General features: G+C 35.9%; 1 protein-coding gene across 1 annotated transcript in view; it reads left to right on the top strand.

Annotated features, from left to right (window-relative positions):
* The window catches only part of LOC149807850 (uncharacterized), a 209530-nt gene that overhangs the window by 104078 nt on the left and 82407 nt on the right, over positions 1–23045 (top strand). The window contains exons 5-6 of the mRNA XM_089961139.1: positions 3365–3586; positions 13805–14053. Coding sequence (XP_089817265.1) covers positions 3365–3586; positions 13805–14053 — 471 coding nt within the window. The remainder of the gene's footprint in view (positions 1–3364; positions 3587–13804; positions 14054–23045) is intronic.

Below are 23045 nucleotides of genomic sequence, written 5' to 3'. Positions count from 1 at the left end.
ATATATATATATATATGGTGTGTGTGTATGTGTGGGTATCTATTCAACACTAATTATTGTATATACGTGGCAGTAATCCATTACAGTTTTCTTGTTTAACAATTAAAGACAATACCTTTGCTTTTCGTGTTCATAGACTAAGCTTTCAGAGGCACCCGGACGCTTGGTGCGTTCTGTCTTGTGGATTAGCTGGCCCTCTTTCTCTGACTGTCCTTCTATTCCTCACTGCTATATTTTACAAAGATACATCAATTTATACATATCATCTTGTTTTACGCATATCACGGGGATATTTAGGACTACATGCTTTTCCTGAAACTTTTCGTTTGAGGTATTACTCATTGAACATATGCTTTATCCACTCCTGGTAACATGCTACCATAAAACTGTCATGTTGACGGTTTGTGTAACATTGGTTCCCATTTTCTGACAACAATCGGATCATGTTTGGTGCCACTGGACTAGTTCACAAACAACATGATATTCAAGTGCAGTTGTACATGCAACCTTTATTAATAGGGAAATACAATCCTGATTGAATAAATAAACTATCCCTGTTGTGGTTTCTTTCACAGAGATACCCTTGTTACTTTGAGATATTAAATTATTCAGTATGTTTACATCCTTAGTGCGTTTCCTATACGCATCTATATATTTAGTAGACTACTGAGACTTACGTGTAACCTAGCTGTTGGGGACTTATAGAGTATCGTCATCCAAGATAATGTATTTCAAAAATCCGTGAAAACCGTAACTAGGCTAGTTAAGTCATAAAGCAAGGATTTTATAAAGGACATTGACATAGGATTTCTCTATTAATTTATGTTCTGCTGTGCAAAGATTGTGTCTGATTTCTCATTAGAGGTTCCCTGCTATATAATTAAACAAATATCTGTATTTTTGGAAAGCTAATATCCAACACATTAGTCTACCATTTCGGTAAAAACTTACGGTAAAAGGTGTTAATGATCTGTGGTCGACCTGTAAAGTAAACTCCCTACCATGGACATGGGGAAAACAGTTCTCAATAGTCCATAAGTTTACTTAGCGATCTTTCTCAATAGTACAATGCCGTTTATCGCGGTTAAAGACTTAGCGACTTGTATACTGTACAGAGTGTATAGTTTTGTTTCCGTACTATTTGAGAAATATCTTCATCATATACCTTGAACCAAATAATGACATATGAAAACATTATTTTGTATACCTATCAAAGAAATATACACCATTTTTTTACGTCGTAATGTCGAAATCTCCAAGTTTAATCTATATGCAAATGAATTCAACCCCCTACCCCGGTCTCAGATTTTGAATGAATAAATCTCAGCCAATGTTCCTTTTTTTCTGACATCATATAGTAGCCTTGACTATACATGAACTATGCCATTCGTCGCCTGTAAATTGTTCAAGGCGGATAACATTTGAATAGACTTTTCATTTTGTCCACTAATACTCCAGTGTCATGTAAGTGACATTGGGTTGTCATTATTTAAACATATTCTTTTGCATTCGAATGTATATCTGCATTTCAAGTACATTACTATCTTTGCACAGTGTATACTGTGTGGATATGTTCAAGCAATGGAGCTTCTGATTAGATTGATGTTCTTGTCGGTTAAATTGAATCTGAGATGATTAAAAAGTTATTAGTTATTGTCAAAGATTATAACCAACGTTTTATTTGAAATATATTGAATGGTTTCCTCTGATACCACCATCTCCAGTTTCTTTTTTGCTTGTCTGGGAATGAAGTAGACCGTTGCCATAACACTGGCATACGTTAAGTGTTAAAGTTCAGCTACAATCAATCCGAACGTCATTGTCTCTCTCCATTGTGGCGTCAGCTATATGGAAGTGATTCGCAATTTATCAGAGCTATATTGCTCATATTTGGAAGTTTTGCTGAAGAACGTATGGCTCTTGATGCAAATATTGGGTCCTCATAATGAAAAATAGGTGTTATACGTGGTCTTAACAGTATTGACGCAGCAAGGTTTTCTTCTGGTTACAAAGCCAGTGTAACTGTTATGACACTCATACAACTTGTTTCTTGACTATCCCTATCTCCGTTACACACACACAATCATACCCACACACAACACATATTGATTATTTGAGACCGATACACCGGGTAAATGTAACATTAAACTCTCACATATGTACCATTACAATAACTAGATTAATGAGAGCAATATTATGTCCGTAGCAAATGCTCATTTGTTTCTGAATTAATGTTACGTTGTCACATTCGTACATTATTTATCCATATTGCACTGCTTCATACTGCAGGAAAGTGGCGTACTAAAGTATCATGTCTTATGACCTTATATCGACTATAAACAATTAATGCACATGTAGATGACACCGGAACTATATTATAATTCCATGTGGATAGCTAAACACGATATGTATTCCATTTGAAAGCAGCGATGATAACGTTGACGATGTGGATGACATCACTGAATAAAAACAGGAACTTTCAGCCAAACGAACAACTGTATGTAATGCCCACAATGTGCACAACCAACATGAGGCGAGCAGTATTCTGATCATGTAAACACTTATTTAGTGTTATAATATGAGTCGGTTTTGTATGGTGTCTATAAATATTTGATAGTAAGGCATAATATAGCTAGTGAATACCCTGTGTCCCTCAGAGACCCCGCCCCATCCCATTGTGTATCTATATATCTACATAGTTAAGCAGACTTGAGGTTCATACCCATGTGAGGTACTTTCAATTACGTCCATGTTCTTTGATTAACTGTGTCTATCTAATAAAAATCCAATTAGATCATGAATTTATATTACACATTTGGAAAGGAAATAGGCGGTTGCATGAGGCTTGGGAATTTATCAGCATCGTTACCCCATATCGGTCTTGTTTTGTTTGTTATATCCTAATCGTTGTTTTGTGTCGACTCAGAATGAACAACCTGTGTAGTTTTCTTGTGTATATCTAACCCCTTAAAAGTGTCAAGGAACATTGGCACAAATTAAGTTTCATGTTCCCGTAATATTGATCTCAATGATGAAACCATGGGTGGGACGTGAACACAATAATCAATGAACAATGATGAGGTTACTGCATAAAACCGTTTTCTAGCAGCAAAATGCTTAACAGCGTCGTGCCGCAACAAAAGGAAACAATAGCCAGGTAATGTTTCCTAGATGCTTCGTCGCTATCAATCTTTATTATGTTGTTATTTGATAAACGTACCTTTATGCGTAAGTCCATCTAGTCATTCGATCGTAGCTCAGAACCATCGTATCTGGATATATTAGTGATTTAAAATTATGTGACCGGTTTTTGTTCCTGCTAGTGGTTCACCATTATCAATGTTTGTGTTTTTATATTTTTCAGATTTGAATATTGCGAGAAAAAAAACGGCTGAACAAACATCAGTCTATGCAGATTATACAGCAGAGCTCGCCGTAGACGGAAATACTAGCGGTAACTTCGACATAGATAAATCATGTACAGCAACACAGCCACACAGAGAAAATCCACCAGTACCATCGTGGTCGGTGAACCTTGAGAAAGAGTACTTCATTTCCTTTATTAAGATATTTAACCGCAAAAATGGTAAGAATATGTTTGCAAGGTACAAGTCTCTTGCCCCACCCCACTCTAACCAAACCCAGAAGAAAGGCATGTCAAAAGAGGACAAGGCTAAACACATTGTACAAAATAGACTGCCGACAAAGGGACCTAAAACCGTTCACACGGCAAATACTACCAAACAAAGTATCAAATAATGTTTACATGTTACGAGTCGCAATCCCAAAGAATATCATTATTATTCTAAAGATGTGGAACTTAGGTGTCATGTCTGAATTAATGGCTATTACAAATGGAAAGGGTATAAAGAAATGAAGAAGTAAACCTGGTGACTTATAATGATACATGTATGCAAAGGAGTTGAATAGTATGATGATTACATTTGACGTGTCCTATTTAAATGATACAACGCTTAAAAACGAATCTAAACTAAAGCGGTAAGGAGTTCCTTGATAGCTATAACAACATCGTTACATACTGTTCTATTGCTTGAGGAAACTATGGTAAATATTGGTGTAAATATAAGTTAAGAAAATACAAATTATGGCAGTGAAAATAGGAAACTCGATGTGACAATATTTAACTCACTCATATGAGTCTCAAATAGGCTCTCTGATTAATATTAGGGATAAGGGTTGGTGGCGTTTTGAAACTAAATTCATCCTCGCCACCGTTAATTGATTACGTCCACACAGTAGACCCGAAGTTACGTTTCTACCTTTAGTGGATATTATTAAAGCGTTGAGAAACTGTGAAACCAACCATATTAAGCACATGTTTTCAATACAGTTTAGACAATACACTCGCTGCATTCTGTTTATATATATATATATATATATATATATATATATATATATATATATATATATATATACATATATATATATCAAGTCTTTAATAGTTTTCATAACTTTTAACCTGACTGGTTCCAATGGATTCATACTATTGTTAAGTTATTGGCGTTTTAAGCCAAACTGAATCTGCTCCTGTAAACAACCAGATTATATATATGAATATTTCTCAACAATATTCAACAAAAGAGATACACTCGTGTACACATGTGTTCAATTACTTGTAACTTAAAGCTTTACGGAATTTTTCAGAGATTACCACAAACGGTGAACTAAATCTCATCAGCTGATTGAATATATAGACTCGGCCATTTACAAAAACGGCGACCGCGTTTGTAAAGAAACATTGGTTTGTTTGAAACTCCAACGAGTGTACAGTGTTAGGGACCACCTGGCGATAATCATGACAGACATTATCCATTGATGACTGGAAGTGCTTTTTATACCCTTCAAGTATTTTCTAAAACCCGGTAGAGGGTAATGAACTAACCAGGGTGTAAGCGAATATTATAGTTAGCGATTTTCTCAAGCTGAAGATGTATAGATTTCTTTGTTAACATATATACATACATACATACGTACACACCTACCTACCTACCTACATACATACATACATATATATATGCCTACTTACCTACCTAACTAACTACATACATACCTACCTACCTACCTATCTACCTATCTACCTACCTACCTACCTACATACATAAATACCCTTCACCCTACCTACCTACCTACCTACCTACATACATATATACCTCCCTCCTTCCCTACCTACCTACCTACAGACATACATACATACATACATACCACCGCTCCGGTGGCCTAGTGGTTAGAGCGTCCGCCTCGGATGCGGGAGGTCGTGGGTTCGATCTCCGGCTGAGGCATACCAAAGACTTACAAAAATGGTACTAACAGCTGCCTCGCTTGGCGCTCAGCATTAAGATGTTAGTGTTAGGACTGGTCGGCCCGGTGTCAGGATAATGTGACTGGGTGGGACATCATGCTACATGTCTGCGGCATGATGCCCCAGTGCTAGACATCACTATAAACTGCCACATTGCAGATATCGTAGCGATATGACTGACAAATTGTTAAAAGTACGTTAAAAATCCAAATCACATCACACATCACACCTACCTACCTACCTACCTACCTACCTACATACATACCCTCCACCCTACCTACCTACCTACCTACATACATACATACATACATACATACATATATACCTCCCTCCCTCCCTACATACATACAATGTGTCACATAATCTTATGATATGTATAATATGTATCTTAGTAACCTGATATAATCTTTGTTGAAGAGATAACTAAGTCATTTAGACAGTCAGTCATACATTAATGCATGCACTCACGCTTATGCGCAAACAAGTATATATATGCATAAATACATGCGTCATATGAAGAAAAAACTACATATAGAATTACACTGTGATAAGTTTTCCATTTCATTTTCGTTGCTATCTCGAACTTAATGTTAAGCACAAAAAACATTAGACGTATTAACGTTTCGAAATATTATTATCATCAAGCAACTGTTAAAAGATCAGTGCCATGCTCAGCCAAATGATTGCAGATTTGCATAATTGCAGGTATTGAGATATTTCGTTTTGTTAATACGGTACCTGACACGGTATTGCTATTGCATTTTTGTCACTTTTCTGTTCTATTTTACGATCTTGTAATATCCTGAATTTGTTTAATCTGATGTAATCTCTTTTGAAGAGGAAATAAAGTCATACATACATACATACATACATACATACATAAGAAAGAAGTGGGGGAAAATGCAAGAGCGAAGTAACCATGAGGGAGAAATATAGTACAAATAACGAACAGTTTTTCATCCGTACTTTATAAAGATCTTTAAAGATATATTGAATATACGTCGTATTATAGATTATCTCTCTTGGTGAATGTTTATTTTTTTTTTTTGAGATTCACATCAATATGGTAATAAATTATAATGAGTAGATGCTGATAAATGATTCGGGGCTAGGAACAGGGTGGAAGTCATAATCAGAGATAAAGTGTAAAATTTAGTTACCATACGTTTTCCTAAAACACTTTATGCAAATACATACTGTGCAGTGAATGTTTAATCTGACCACATGTGATATATGGATATTAGGAATAAGAATTCAGTAGCATAAATATTACCATAGCATTTTTCAACTACATGTTTATATACGGGTTTGTAAGCTGTGATAATTAGGAAACTGTATTGACCAAATCACCAAACATTCTTTTCTAGCAGTTTGCAAACGACATAACCTGAAACATTAGGAATGAACATATATTATGAAATAAGAAGCTAAAAAATGTAAGGTAATAAGCAAGATATATCTAAGTGGTTTCGTGGAGAAAACTAAATAATTTGCAGTCTGGTATAAAGGCGAGAGGGGTTGAAATATTACAAATTCAGCAAAGTAAATGTTCCAGTAAACATGTCCATGGACAAATATAACAATATATACGCAGGCTACGTCTAAATGTGACCCTCATGAATGACTTGAAAACGTACTTTGCAAGAAAAATATGATGATAAAAAAAGAACCCTACATTATATAATGGTTTTTCGTGATCAAATTATGAACATCTTGAGTGATTATAGAAATTCATATAGTAATGTTATAATATAAAATATGTGTCATTGGTATAATATTGTGAGTTTTAGAGGAGTCGTGTAAACAATCGATGCACAGATACATACACATGTTTATGTTGCAAAACGATATTATCACCAAGTCAGAACAAGGGGGTATCCTGTATCAACAATGCAATTTACAACTGTGCTGCTAAATAATTTTGTTAAGACATAAACTTAGTTACCACTTAATGTTGCCTAATATGTATGTAAATATGTGTCAAGTAGTCACGTAATTTGTTTGCAAATACGTACGATTCAATAACTGTTGATTATAATATGCATTGATATATACAACATTTAGGATAAGTAATTGCTAAAAAGACAATTGTTGTGAGCAACAAGGAATTTATTAAACGTATTTTGAAACTGTAAACCAAAGGAAACGAATTTAGAAAATATTCATTATTTGCCGGAACATTAACAATTCATTAGTAAATTATCAGTATTGCTATGTAGACACGACGCTTACTTAAAGATGCCATTTACCAACCATTTCTTTATACCCTGGTGTTCGGGGCCCCGAGGGGCCGAGTGGTCGAAAGCGCTCATCGTTACGGATCACTGCCATCTCACCTCTGTCTGCGTTGGATCGAGTCTCGGATTCGGCTAATGTAGTTATGTGAAAAAGCTTGCCAGTAGCTTCTCGTGCGTCGGTGGTTCTGCCTGGATTTTGTTTTGGGTTCTTCCTCCACTATTAGTACTGGCCGCCATGTATATCCTATCTTGTACTGAAAAATGGCCTTAAACCCTACAACAACAACAGCTGCAACAACAAATGCCATGGTGTTCAACTAATAACCGATATACAATATTGTAGTAGTAATATTATATTCCTTCGTCTCTCGTAGTATGCAAAAAAAAAACAAAACAAAAAAAACAAAAAACAACAACATTATGAGAGATTGTCAATTACTGTGGTGAAGAAAACATGAAAATGTATTGTGATACAAGACCTAGTATTATATGAAATCAAATGCCAGTTGGATGCAAGGGCGATATGAATATGTTTCAGTTAGATATAAAAAACTACTACAAATACAGTAAACGAAGTTGGCAAAAATAGTAAACCAAGTAGTAACGATAAGCGTATAGAAATATAAAAATAATGACAATGTGTTTTGTGCCGTCCTTAGTTCATTAAAATAAATTATATATGTCCATCAGCGGTGGATTGGCTAGGTAGTATACGATTGTAGGGTTGTTGGAACCAGAACTCAAACTCTCACCAAGATTGGAATTTTTAACGAGTGATCCTTAACCATGGTCGTTCCATCAGATGCCCAAGTGCTGAATCATGCTAAATAAAGACTTATACAAATGGTACTAGTAGCGGCCTTTCTCTGTTAGTTCTGGATGGCCTGGTGTCAGAATAATGTCACTTGGTGGGGCATGAGGCTACATGTGTACGGCATGATGTCCATAATATCACCATAAACTGTCACAAAGCATACATCGCAGCGATGTGACTGAAATTGTTAAAGCTACGTTAACAATATTACAAAATTCAAACACAGATCCTCATTATATAAATATTCCATCGTAATATTAGTCCTCAATTTTTCTTCCAGATGCACACAGTTTACGATAAGTTGAAAATTGTATAATTGTGTACCTCGGTTTATGTGACTGTACTTTACGTTCGACTCTTAGTGATATAAAATTATTTCAAGGCAAGGTCCAAGTCAAATGACGTCGACATTTAGAAGTTAATTGTTTCACCGTCCTCGTCACTGCTTTCTCGGCTACTGTGATCGGGAGTTGCTATACTTCTCTGCATTATCCAATTGTCTGCACTTAACTGTTGTTCATTGCTATTTGGAATTATAATAATGGATGATGTTTTCAATGTTAATTTCAAAAGGTGATTTAAGCGATTAATATAGATACTCATTTCAAAATGTTATACAGGATATTTAGTCAATTGATGATTTCAAGATGACATTCATGTTGTTATTTCAAAAGGTATTTAAAGATATTAATAGATGATGCAATATCAGATTTTATTTCAATTGGCAACACAGTACTCTATTTAAACTCTTCTTCATGTAACAAACATGTTTCAATATCATACATTATTTCAATAATAAATAACGGTTATAGTTCAAATGTTAATATTTAAAAAACAAAAATCAAATTTTAATTTCAAAAAGGATGCAACAGGGGATAAAACCCTTTGTTCTTTCTTGTAAATAATTTTTTTTCTTCTTTTCCGCTACCTTAGTGTTACGTATAGGTGTCGCTTTGCAAGACAGAGTAAGAAGCATGGATAGTAAGGAAAGCAAGTCAGCCATGAAAACAACTGGCGAGTTTACTTTGCTGGTGAGAAAACTGCTCTAAGTAGGCAGTAGATGTAAATAGTTCGTGAACTGATGACGCTGTACTCTGTCGCAAATGAATAAATGCTTTTTTTAACATGGCGTGTATTCGATTGTCAACCGGACTACACTCATTGTGTGTAATCACAAATTCAGAGACGAGATGAATTCCGAGGGGAAAGATAATGTTAGCGTTATATTAAGCCATAATTGGTGCAGCGAGAGATCAAGGCCAGATATATAGATATGCATTAGGGTAATCTTGTGTGTATTACTAAAATTAACTGATCACCTAGCCTGGCAGATATTCCTATGGCATACATATGCACGTATATGACACCAATAACTCCAGGACATTATACATATAAGCATTGCTTTCCTTGGTTAGGCAAGGATGTACTTGGCCCTTGTTTATTATATATGTCAACAGAAGGACCGATACCTTACTTACAAACTATTTTATTCATATATTTACACGTTACTCACAAACTGTAGAATTCATATATGCACTTGGTACTCACAATCTGCAGTATCCATCTGTGTTGTCAGTCTGTCACGTATTGACTGTTAATCTCCACACCATTTGCAGACGTCCATTTTGCTAGAATTACCAGTGGTGCATACAAAACAGGTTTGTGTTTACATGTATTTGAACGGAGAAACTGTCTTTTCACCAACATCAGCACAGCAATAAACGCCCATGATAATCCCGAAGTGCGCAATTTAGGTAAAGTCGCCATTCAACCTCCAGCCGGCCATTCTGATATTTTCTGACGTCACCGGCGACTTGATGCAAAACCAGTGGCTAATTTTAGGATTTCTTTGCTGAGAATTAGGTCCGCGAAACACTGGTTAAACCATTCAGTGGAACGCATGAGATAACCCATCAATTCGCTGTTGTCTAGATAGACCGAAGCGACGAAGTCAAATGAATTGATTGAGCATCTGAATGATTTGCTTATTTGCAGACATCTTCTGGAGGTTACAATTATAGACATACTCGACTTTCTGCGCCAACAATGTATAGCGAATTTTGAAGCAATGGTGAAAATCGCAGTGATCTACAGGTGACCCACAGGAACCGGCTTCTTGATTGGGGATCCACATTTTCACGTGCCGTTAGTAGAAGTTCTGATGAAATTATTCAATATAAATCGATAGTGAGGTCGATTACATCGAGTTATGTTGCTATTCTCTACACCGAAACCCATGTGGATGCTGAAAAGGAAGATAAAGTCTATGCAATTTGCAATTTATGCGTCACAAACTAGGTCATAAACCTCGAGACTCCTTGTTTGTGCGGAAATAGTTACATACTTACAGTTGTCGACTATGCAACAATATATCCAGAGGCTCTAGCATTGCGGCACAGGCACACTGGCGCAGTAGCTGAGGCTGTGGTAGCCATTGTTTTCGCTCGTCAGAGTGCCCAAAGAATCGCAAAATGATCGCGGTACAGTTTACTTCCATCACGATAAAGGACTTAAAGAGACAGCTATCTGTATGCTATATTTAGAGTAGCCAGTACGATGTACAGACCAATGGTCTTGTCGAACGTATTAACGGTACGCTAACGAGAATGTTGATTCGCATGGCAAACGAGGGACCATGGTATTGTTATCGTTATTTACTGGTTTTATGATTTGCCTATCGAACAGCACCACATGAAGATTCTAGTTATGAAACATTCCAGTTATTGTACGGACTTAACCCTTGGTCCATTTTAGTTTATGAAGGCACATTGAACAAATATCACTAATGAACTAGAATCGCAGAATGCAACTTAGTACGTGCTTGATTTGCAAAATAGGATTTCAGAAACATGCAGAACTGCACAGGAATCACTACGGAAAGCTGCGATTGGAAACAAAGATATTTCTCTTAAGGCGCATTGAAACGAATCACGGGGATAAGTGAGAAAGTCGTTATTGTACGTCCGACCAGACGCAATCGTTTGTCGGACGCATGGAAAGGTCCATACATCATAACAGCCCAGTTAGCCAGTGCAACTATCGCATTCAAATATGACATAAACATCATGTTTAAAACGTAAACTTGCCTAGAGAATACATTTAACAAGAAGATATGAAATCTGATGCAACACACATCGCAAACGTTGCATATATCACTGTCCTTAAAATATAGAAATACTAGCTTTTATTACATTTTGAATATAATATAGAAATATCAACCTTTAATCCTTTATGATTCGTGAACCAACTTCCAGATGATAAAAATGTTATCAACCTGTATTATCTTGCAAATCTACAAACGGTAATACAACAACATAGCAAATGGTCTATTTTAACGTGAAGTGTTGCAGTCATAAAGTATGACCGGATACGTCCTTGTTCTTGTTATAACAGTAATGACCATAACAATAATAATTACGTCAGTAACTACACAGAAAAGTATCATTTTAATGCGAGTGAGTGAGTTAATGAGCAATATTATGAACTTAAGTACTGCAAAAGGGCTTTAAACAGTTGATGATTTTTTTTGGGTGAGGGTGGTTTTTGTGAGTTTAAGTTTAATATGCGTATTTTCTTTTGTTATAAGGTGGATTATTTAATAAGATTTAGTATCTGTTATGATTTGTGATGTTCAGTTGCGTTTGTGAGCGATTGCCGTAAGTACTATATCAGTGTAAGTATCGCCAATAGAAGAGAAGAAATCTTCAACTGGACTTCTGTCCAAGTGCTTTCGCAAACAATTTGATCGGTGAAAACTTGACTCTGTGTGTAGCTTTTGGGTTCTACGACATTCGGATGACCGCGGATCATATGCGTGATAAGATAAAGTATATTGTATATTTTACCTGTTTTCTTTGATCATGTATGCACGTATTTTCGTATGTTGCTGCTCTAGAGAAGGGCTTGGTCTATATAACATGTTTTAGGTTTTGCACCTATATCACCAAAGTGACACGATGTCATTGCTTTCATTTGGCGTTAGTTTGGCTCTGTCTAGATGTCCTTGATGTTGTTTGGTCTGCTGTAGGTTACTAATGGTTTGTTTGTGATGATTAATCTTAGGTTATCACAAAATGTCACGATGCGCCAATGTTTGTTTATGAATTGAGGAACTTTGGGATTGTCTGCATGGTAGATTTTAATACACAGTATCTGATCAACTATTTCATTTCGTGTTTTGTAGATACGCAACTTGTTTAGTTATTTAGTCCTTATTATTGTTTCAGCTTTCAGGTCGCATCTTAGGCTCGGCACATCACATGTTCAGACAACTCTTCATAATTATTCTTATTGCCTTGTTATTGTAAAGGTTGAAGTGAGAAGTGTTACTAACTGTAACAACCAATTATCATACAAGCAACATATATATATAAACATCATGCCAAGCAAATAAATACATTCCGCATAATCACCCGAGATGAAACTAAATTTCTAGTCTAGCAAAATAGATAACCTACACACTATATATTCGAATATATTAGACAAAATTTTTGCAATAATTCTAAACAGCGTGAAAATGTTGTATAAACCAAGACAGACATTATTAAGTCGTGAGCTAATTTTATTTTGGCATTTTCAGTTACAAGTTATAAGTTAAAGAAACATATCGTTGCACATGTTAGGTGGCATTTTAACCCAACCATCTTTTACATCCATCAAATATGTTTAAGAAAGCGAAAAATCCAAGCGCGATATGAAAATGACAAATTAAAGCTGAGGTGGTGAAAAGCAATTAAATAATTAAAGTATGTAATGAATAAATACATAATTAAGAAATAGTTCTTTTTGCTGACTGAATTTGGAGGCGATCTTAAAGCTTCAACTTAATTCCCATTTGCGGTTAAGACTAAACCATCACTGAGAAACCACGGAGCGCATCGAATATTAAGGCAAATTATCCTGGTTTCGATGCTGATGTTGTTTGACTGCGCCGGTGGCCTATGTGGTTAGAGCATCATCTCTGGACGCGTGGAGTCTTTGGTGCGAACTCCGGTTTAATCGAACTAAATACTTTTTAAACTGGTATTAACGGCTGACTATCTGGATGTTCAACATTAAGACTGGTCAGCCTGGTATCCGCATTATGTGACTGGGTAGGATACCATTAAATATGTATACGGCATGATGCCCCAGTGGTTGACGTCCCTATAATCTGCCACTCTGCATACATCGTAACGATATGACCGAAATTGTGTTAAAGCTGCGTTACAAATCCAGACCGTACACATATGCTGATGCCTTTTCTCTGCGCGTATACTTTTTCCCTTTGTATCTCTTGTCTACTCTCTCTCACCGTCACAGCAACCCAACCCGTTTGTTTGAAATAGGAATTGAATAGTTGGAACGCTGGAAGAAAGTACAATATTCATTTGATGGCAAATAAGTTTCCTAAAGAACTTGCAAAGCAGTATAATAATGTGTTCTTCGTTTCAGATATTGAGCACAATTATACGCAGAGGTTAGGACATTTCATGCTCGTGGCTTCTTACAGAGATAATGGGACAATTACGTTGTATAATGATACGACTGGCGATCCAGGAGGAGAGATTGGAATACCTCTTTATAGGACACTTTCGAGGCCGGTATCCAGGATTACCATTAGTATACCAGTAGCCACGTCCAGAGCGCCCGAAGTACAAAAGGACAATATACTCACTTTGTGTGAAGTAGAAGTATATAAAGGTACACCGTTATTAACAATGTTTAGAAAATATATTCATTTTCCCCCGTTCTGACATTGGTATCATAGTTCGCACATGAGTAGCATTTATATGGTTACAGCCTCATACGATGGCAATGAGTCTTGTTTATTATCCTATAATCTACCTTTTTAGCGAAGACTGGATACTATCAAACCCGTAGCAAGATGCCATGAATGCTTATGTTTTAGTAAGATCAATGCTGAATAAATGCACTGGATGCTACCGATATGCCTCCAAGAACAGTATCCATTGGTGAACATTTTCCAAAGTCAGTAAAACTGATGGTCTTTTATGGTTCTTATATTAATAATGTTATTGCATACTATAATTCCACATGAGTCTGACCCTATACAGATGCAAGGCTTACACGCAGTTCTGAACAGTTACTCTTGTATGCTGTAATAACTGCCAAACTAGCTTATAAACTCTCTTCCTGATGAATCCTGACACCTCCGTCATTTATGCGTTCTGAGGGTATGGCAATCGTTTATACAGCAACATACTGACCATGTCACTTGGTGATGTTACAAATTAAGATGCCATCCTCATCTAGAACTGTTACAATGGATAATGCGTTATTGTTGAATATGATTCAGACTCTTTCTCTTCGTGTTTAAGATAATGTTGGTAAGGAATAATCGCCGTAGAACGCATCCGTGTTGGATTCGCAGGTCGATTCTACTTTATCCTTGTAAAAACAATTCCTGAATGTTTTCGCGCCTGGCTTTGCGTTCTGTAACAAGATGTGTTCATGTATTAATACTATGACTACAAGCTGACCTTGTTTTAGAACTGGTGTATCAGGGTCATCCTTCCTATTGATTTATATTTAACCCTTCCCAAGATTGCATTTCAGTGTATATCATTATCCGTTATACAACTGTGTTCGAAATAATCGTTGATAGGTGGAACCTAATAGCAGTCAATATTAGTATCAACGACCAGCTGGTCCAAGACTTCCGCAAATTCATCAGCGTTTTCATCGCGTTCAGAATCGGTTACTTATATGTAATATATAATTTTATACACAAACGCCAAAGATGCTTATGTAACATTTCTAATATATACTGTTTCATTCTAAATGAATTACAGCTTTGACAACTAATGATGTGTTGGCTTTGCATAAGAGAAAAAGTCTTGTAAATATGCGTCAATAGTTCGATGTGCTCGTAAATGAACAGTATGCACCTGATCATTTGCAAATATCTGTATTGGTCCCCAATAGACTGTAGATTCACATACGACAAATAAATACGACCAAGATATGTAATTCAGCAGGAGCAATGGTATAACTGTCCAAGATGAAAATGAAATCAACAACGTTTTGACTGAATCCCTCAGTACACCAGGGTTTCTGATTTCTACGTTTTCATCGATTTTGGCCATCTTCTATGAAATAGTCTGCGTCTTCAAAACAATATCCTGAACGATCACTTTAGACGTTTACAGTTTTTTCTTCAGTTTGATCTTGGAAAATTACAAGCTGTCTCTGGTCGCTGTTAGTGACAACCATCCTGATAAACGTGGATAAATCCTCCTTGGTGGCAAACGTATTCCGGTCCACATTAGCGTCACATCGGGCCGAGTAACGCTCTCAAATGTTAATAACAGGCATGTCGTATGCTATTAAGTTTACTTTATATATTTATGTATATTTTCGTGTTGTTAATGAACGCTCCAGTGCACATAATACTTTAATAACACGATGTCTGCAAATTGGCCCATCTAGTCGCACTTTATGAAATTAAACCGTTGTAGGCAACATTGACCGCTTCAGGCCAAATAGTCAACTGGTGCAAGTCGTTGTGCAAGCCCGTATGCTTCAGAATACAGTAACTAATTGGATTTCGCTGCGAATGCAACATTCTGATTTCTAGAACTCTTATCCAGTTCAGGTTAACGATACCATGTTTCCTAGCGCATAGAATCACCATTACAATTTCACTGTACATAAAGTCTGGCTTTGCCATCGTGAGTAAATCAATATTGTTTAATTTACGCGTGGCCTTTTGCAAGTTGTACCAGGTAGTCGAACGCATCGACCAGGTGGTATTCTGTGAGTTGTCCCTGGTAATTGACGGAGGCTTTCCTTTTATTCTTTTGCGAAACTTTATGTAGGCCCCAACATCCAGTTTCAACGAAAGCGTCGATGCACCAGCAGAGGCCCCTAAGTAGCTGTTTTTGTAACCTTTTGGACTCGCAGCTGCTTCGAACTCTGTAACGGCAGCTAGGAAAGGAAATAATACATCAGTCTTTGATATGTGTGCCACCTCTGACTATTATTATTTGTGTTAGTTGTTATGTTTTGGCGCATTAAGCTGGTTTATGTACTATTGACCCGTTATGCAAATTTATATAGTATATGTTGTTGGTGCTTGAGAGTCAGTAGATATTAATTGCTGGTGCTTTTTGCATTAAAACATTTTGTTGGTAACACATGGTAGAGCAAATGGGACACCAAGCTTCAGTACTAACTTTATTGAGCACAACCCTGTAAAAGAGCGAATGATGCAACTAAAATATTTAAATGTTGCTCAGTTGTACTTTATGATGTCGTTCCATGTCGTTCCAATACGATTGCGGACAAAACATCACCATAAACTGGAATCTTTCCTCCCGTGTCTTAGTAACCACAAACGCAACTGATGATTTTTCATAGTGTAAGTGTACTATCCGTGCAGATGCAGTGTCTTTACCTAATGAGTAAAATTATGCTGTAAATGTCGGACTCAAAGGGTGAAAATTAATTAAATGGTCCATCGTTTAAATATATGTTCTATTCGTCAATGATACTATCTACAAGGAAATAATGTCAAAAATAATTCCTTTAAAAATGGTTCTGCTAGAGTGATTATATGGGTTTTGAAGTACATCAATACTATGAAATACATTACGCACTTCATAAATATACTAAGTCTGAATTGTTATTTTAATTATTTTATTTTTTGTTGTTGCGAATAAACCATTTATTTTTCTCTGCCTATACAGTTCTATTCAGTGGGCTATTAAAGGTGAGTTGGGAAACGCAGGTCCCTATCTACATCGGAATATTACTTTGCTGATTAGAAAATAAGATTATCATGTCAGCCCACAGCGATTCTGCGGCGAGGATTCAACTGCTAGATTAACGCTTCTCTCTGTTCGTTTATAAATGGAGATCCTTGAAAGGTCAAATGTTTGAGTTTATTAATTCATAAAATATGTATCACAATATACTAAGGTGAAGACTTTGTTTTGCTAACAAAATTGAACAATTAACTTGATAAATCTTATCTTCATATACAAGGCATCATTTATTTTCTACCTAAGGATTCAAAATAATTATGTACATATATTTTACCGTAATAACTTCTACTTCACATTTCGTGTTGGCACGTGGAACAGTTATCATGTTCTTAAGCTTTTTACCCTTCGTCTCTGCAACACATCAGTTGACGGCGATGAAGGCCATCCATCTGGCAGAGAATGGACCCAGCAAAACACCAATGGAATGACACAGTTCATCCTAAACAGTAATGACCGAATCATTAAATGTTAACAAAGCTACAATTGCAGCGTTTACTGAAAACGGAAACGCTGTAACTGATGATAGTACACCACTGCAGTTCATCTTAATTTCAAGATCAATAATCCATAATGTTTTAATGGTGCTGACAACAACATTGTTATGTTCAGAATAACTTGGAAGCATCAAGGAATCTGGAAGGTCCGCCACTACCACTGTTAAAGATGTTTCAGTTGATGTACCAATACATGTTGCTGCGGGAACATAAATCTGAACCATACACTAGTTATCATTAAGCGGATATGACAGTCACTAAAGGTACCCTTCGTTCAACACATTCATTCTTAAATGATCATTCTGACAAGCTCCATCGGACCTGAACGTAAGTAACAGCGTTTGGCGCAAAATGGACAAAATATGGAGTCTCTAGTTTCCTCAAGGATACTTACCTGATCCAGTGTTAAGCGCCACAATTATTTGTATTCACAACTCCGAAAAAGGTGATCAGGCAACATATTGTGTGGCACATATAGAACCGAATCTCCACATACCTGTCACGCTTGCACCTAATATTCCCATTATTAATTTGTTGTGATTTTTCCTAAGGGAGAATAAGATAATTCAGGCAGACAAATACTTCATATATGCAATCGAACTTCATGCAAAGCATGACTCTGCAACCAGTGCGAACAACTGGATTCATGCGTGCCTTATAAGTACAAGTTCTGGCAATATTTTAAGCTACGAGAAAAAGAAATACATGTGATGACAAGCACGATAACGCTGTACCAGGCAGATATTAAATAATTTGGATCTAACGATGTGGTTAAGTATTACAATTTCCGGTCTTGCATCACAATTTCTATACACCTGATCAAACCAGTTCAAGAGGAATATTTCATATAGAATACTAGTTTCTGAAAGATGGAAGATGTTGGTAGACGGAACGATCAAAGTTGCACTACCTGTTAGAAACGGGCTATACGTTTAATCTCACACGTCAGCGTGCCGGAGCTGTTTTGCAATACTGTTGTTGAAATCGAAGTTTCCAGCTTTTGTCATTTTTGCAACACTCTTAACGCAATACTTGTTTCTAGCGTTTGTCATTGATATCACCCGTTTGGCTCAGCAGTCACAGGCATAACAGTCCTGTAAAATATAATGATCGCATTGACATCGATTTTGTTTTCACTGGTACCGTTTGCATCCTGGTACCCATAAAAGTGACTATGACCCATTATACCCTATCACGTGCGTTTATTATTATCGATCTTAATACTGCGCCAACAAACCATTTAATTGTATCAACCTGTATATTTTTAATCTCTTTTTAGAATAAGAACAAACAAATAGTTTTTTATTATATAGGTACAAGTCACGCACATTGCATAAGTGTCATTTTTCTAGGGTAAGTATATCTAGGACATTAATGTAAACGAAAATGTATCACAAAATTGTGCAAAAAATACCATGAAACCTTACAATTGCCGTCCATAATCAAAATGAGATAACAATATAAACTGATTTTGTTACTCTCTCATTTTGATCGAACGTTGGGAGACCGAGGTAGAGGTGGGTCAACATAAATTGTAACGCTGAAACTGGGTTCATATCATAAGGCACATGCAATGACATGTTTATAATCAAGTTGATGTACATTATTTGATCAGCATATACATCAAGATTAAAACACATACGCATGAAGGTCACTCTACGAAAGAAACATCTGGACACAGATCATTTGATGTTTATCAAAGTCAAATGTAGGGATATGGCTCTAAGTGCTCCATTATCACTGTCAAATGATGTGTTGCCGTTCTACACCAAGGAAAGTTAATTAGACCAAATAGAGAAATCGATCATTGATTTGAAGATAGTGTTGTTCAAATTATTTAAAAAATGGTTTTAATTTTGAAAACATCCACTTATTAGACAGTAATCCATACATATTTTAGTCTTCGATACCTGGTTTTTCCACACAATAAATTATGCAGTCTAGGTTGATTTTGGGTGATAACAACTGTACATACTTATAAACTTCGAACAAAGATATAATCATATTACCCTACCTCTAAACCTCAAACTGGCAAAACGTCAGAACATCACGATTTTAAGACGTTTGATTCAAGATCCATGTCTCTTCCACGTGTACATGTTGAAAGAAAAATGACACTTTATTTCTTATTACTTCAAATTGAAAAATAGGCAACAGAATCAAGACAAACCTATTTCAAATAACCTTATTTCTAAGAGGTACAGGTCACGGTTGTGTATTGAAGTAATATATGTGTTGGGTATCAGAAACCCCAGTCTGATTGTATTATGCAGAATTATTAAACATTCATATCGAAGGGTTATGTATCAGTCTTGGGTGATTTGGCTAATCATATCCCTATTAAAATTCTAAGTTACATTGAAATTTCTCAGGGTCTTTTATTGTCCTGTATTTTTGTTTTTCTGAGAAGTCTCCTGCTAATGAGGGTGTTTTTATTCAGAGAGTAGAGTGCGGCTTTGTTAATGTTTAACTACATTGTAGATATTTGTCATCGGACATAATCTCAGGACCCGTGACAGTCGGAACAGTCTCTGTTTTACCCTTTGATGGCATTAATGTATTACTAGCTACGACCTAGTTAGAAACAAGGTTGTAATTAATTTATTTGTTTTTGACAAGCCTTGCAAGGACCAGAAAGTTGATCCAATTGAAAACGAATTCCCTGATTTATACCCAGGTTGTGCAGTTATTAGAGCTATGGCAAAGAAAGCTCTTGATAATGCTGTTGATAAGGAATGGTCAGGCCTTTAATAAGGTCACATTCACTCCTTTTCTGGCTCACTCGGAAGGTATTGATCTTAGTGATCCTCTTTCAACGACTTATACACTGTATTCTAATCAGGGTGATAAACGACAATAACTTGTCGTCGAACAGGACAAACATCCTGAGATATCCTCTTTGTTTGAAAGGGCCATTAGTGAAACTGAAGCTACTGAAGTTCCTGTCTGTTATATTATTAAAAATGAAATTCTTGTGAGAAAATGGAGACCTTTCGATGTACCTCCTGATGAAGAATGGTCAGGAAACTATCAAATTGTAGTTATAAAACCTTACAGAGAGGAAATACTTAGTCTGGCCAATGAAACTTCATTGGCTTGTCAATTAGGGATCAATCAACCTTATCAAAAGATTTTGACTCATTTATATTGGCCAAACATAAAACGTAATGTTTGTAAATGCTGTAGATCCTGTCATACCTAGCAAATGGTAGGAAAACCAAATAAAAAAATACCCAATGCTCATCTACAACCTTTTCCTGCTTTTGACGAACCATTTAGTAGAATTATTGTAGATTGTGTTGGTCCCTTACATAATACCAAGTCAGGTAACCAAGGTGTTGGTCCCTTACCTAAGACCAAGTCTGGTAACCAATACCTGGTGACCATTATGTGTGCGTCAACAAGGTTTCCAGAGGCACTCTCCGTGAGGAATGCAAAATCTAAAACAATAGTAAAATCATTATAAAGTTTTCTTTACTCAATTCGGCCTTCCCAACTCTTTCCAATCGGGTCAAAGTTAAAATCTTAGGTCAGGAACTTTTCAACATATTATGCTTGAATTTGCCATTCAGCAATTCAAGTCAAAGGTGAAATTATTTTTTTACATAACGTGAACGAACAGAGCAATTGAAATGTCGGCATTCGTGACTAGTTGAATTTGACCAATATGAATTAATGCCATTTGGTAGGAAATAGACGCCAAGTACATTTCAATGTCTCATGAATATGATTACATCTGGTCTAGACAATTGTGATGCTTACATCGATGATGCCATCATCTACCACGATACCTGGAATGATCATTTAGCAACTTTTCGGATATTTATTAACAGACTCACATATGCATGTTTGAAAGTTAATGTATGTAAAAATGAGTTATGTCGTGCTAGTGTAACATTTCTAGGACACATCGTGGGACATGGACAAGTTAAACTTATATATGTTATAGTCAAGGCTATCTCTGGTTTCCCTCTGCCTCTAAATGAAAAGCATGTGATGCGAGTTTTGGGTATGGTCGGATACGGTTGAAGATTCTGTTCCAGTATTTTTATAATTACTGAAACCTAACAAATGTACTGAGTAAGAAAAACATGTTCCTGGAAAATGTCAGGAGGCTTTTGACAAGTTGAAAGCCATACTTAAAAGCTTGCCAGTTCTTACAGCTCAAAATTACAGCAAATCATTTACATTGTCTACTGATACAAGTGATATTGGGGTTGGAGGAGTTTTGATTCAAGAAGATGCGAATGTTATTGATCATCTGGTGTGCTATTTTTCTAAGAAATTAGATATTCAGCAAAGACATTATTTAATAGACGAGAGGGTATATTTGGCTTTGATATTATCATTACAACATTTTGAAGTTTGACTTATTTCAGATCCTTTTTTGATTGTTGTTTTCAGTGACCACAACCTCCTTACTGTCATCGGCAAGACGACAAATAAATGTCAAAGACTGCTATGGTCGAGTTTGTTGTTATATAAATATACTTTTGACATTAGGCATATCAATTGAAAAGACAATTTAATAGCACATGCACTTTCCCTTGTATAGGAAGGTATTATTTCATGTACACTATGTGTAATTTATAAGAGTTCTTATGTTTGTCTGTAATCTATGGCAAATAAGAAAGCTTTATCATATAAATGGTTATTTTTCTTTATGGGGGAAGTGTTACATATATTTGATTTAATTTATATTTGATTTAATTTGTGTTTGATTTTATTAAATTGTTTGTGGGTTTTGGAATCTTTGTCTTTTCTTAACATGTGAGTGTAAAATCATTTTTTTTATTAGGTATTTGATATTTTCCAGTAAATTCAGCCTGATCTGAGTTTTCCTTATATACCTAGTAATATAAACACCTGTTTATATATTTCACATAGTTCCTGGCCTTGTTTGAGGGTCAAGTAAACAACCTTTTCTATGAATACCATGATTGGTTATTTTCAAGGACATATAGCAGCTATGTGTCTTGTCCATTTAAACATGAGGACGTCATCTATTTCTCAATGTATTTCGTAATTAGGCATTTCCGAAATTGCAAAATATGTAGTATTAACAGTGATGTTTAAAGAGAAATTGAGATCTCAGAGTCAAGGCTTTGAAGCACTTGATGTCAAGCTGTTTTCTTCTGTTGTGATAAGAATTGAAGTTTAGAGTTCTTGAGTTATAGGATATTTTTTACTTCATATTATTTGGAATCTGGAAGATTAATTCGTTTCTCTGGAAATGTTATTATATTCATAAAGAACTCTTGAAGAACGACGTTTCTTGAAATTTTATTCTGATTTCCAAGGCCGGAGGATTAATTATTATGTCCGTACAAGGAACTGTAGACGCCAACACTGTACATGCTACGGCCTACACCATGCCTTCCATCTTTTTTTCCTCCAGGTCTCAAACTTGGA

Source organism: Sinohyriopsis cumingii, chromosome 1, assembly GCF_028554795.1.
Source record: "Sinohyriopsis cumingii isolate HCF-2022 chromosome 1, ASM2855479v2, whole genome shotgun sequence".
Taxonomy (NCBI): domain Eukaryota; kingdom Metazoa; phylum Mollusca; class Bivalvia; order Unionida; family Unionidae; genus Sinohyriopsis; species Sinohyriopsis cumingii.
The sequence above is the reverse complement of the archived record's forward strand: the minus strand, read 5'-3'. Positions and strand labels throughout refer to the sequence as shown.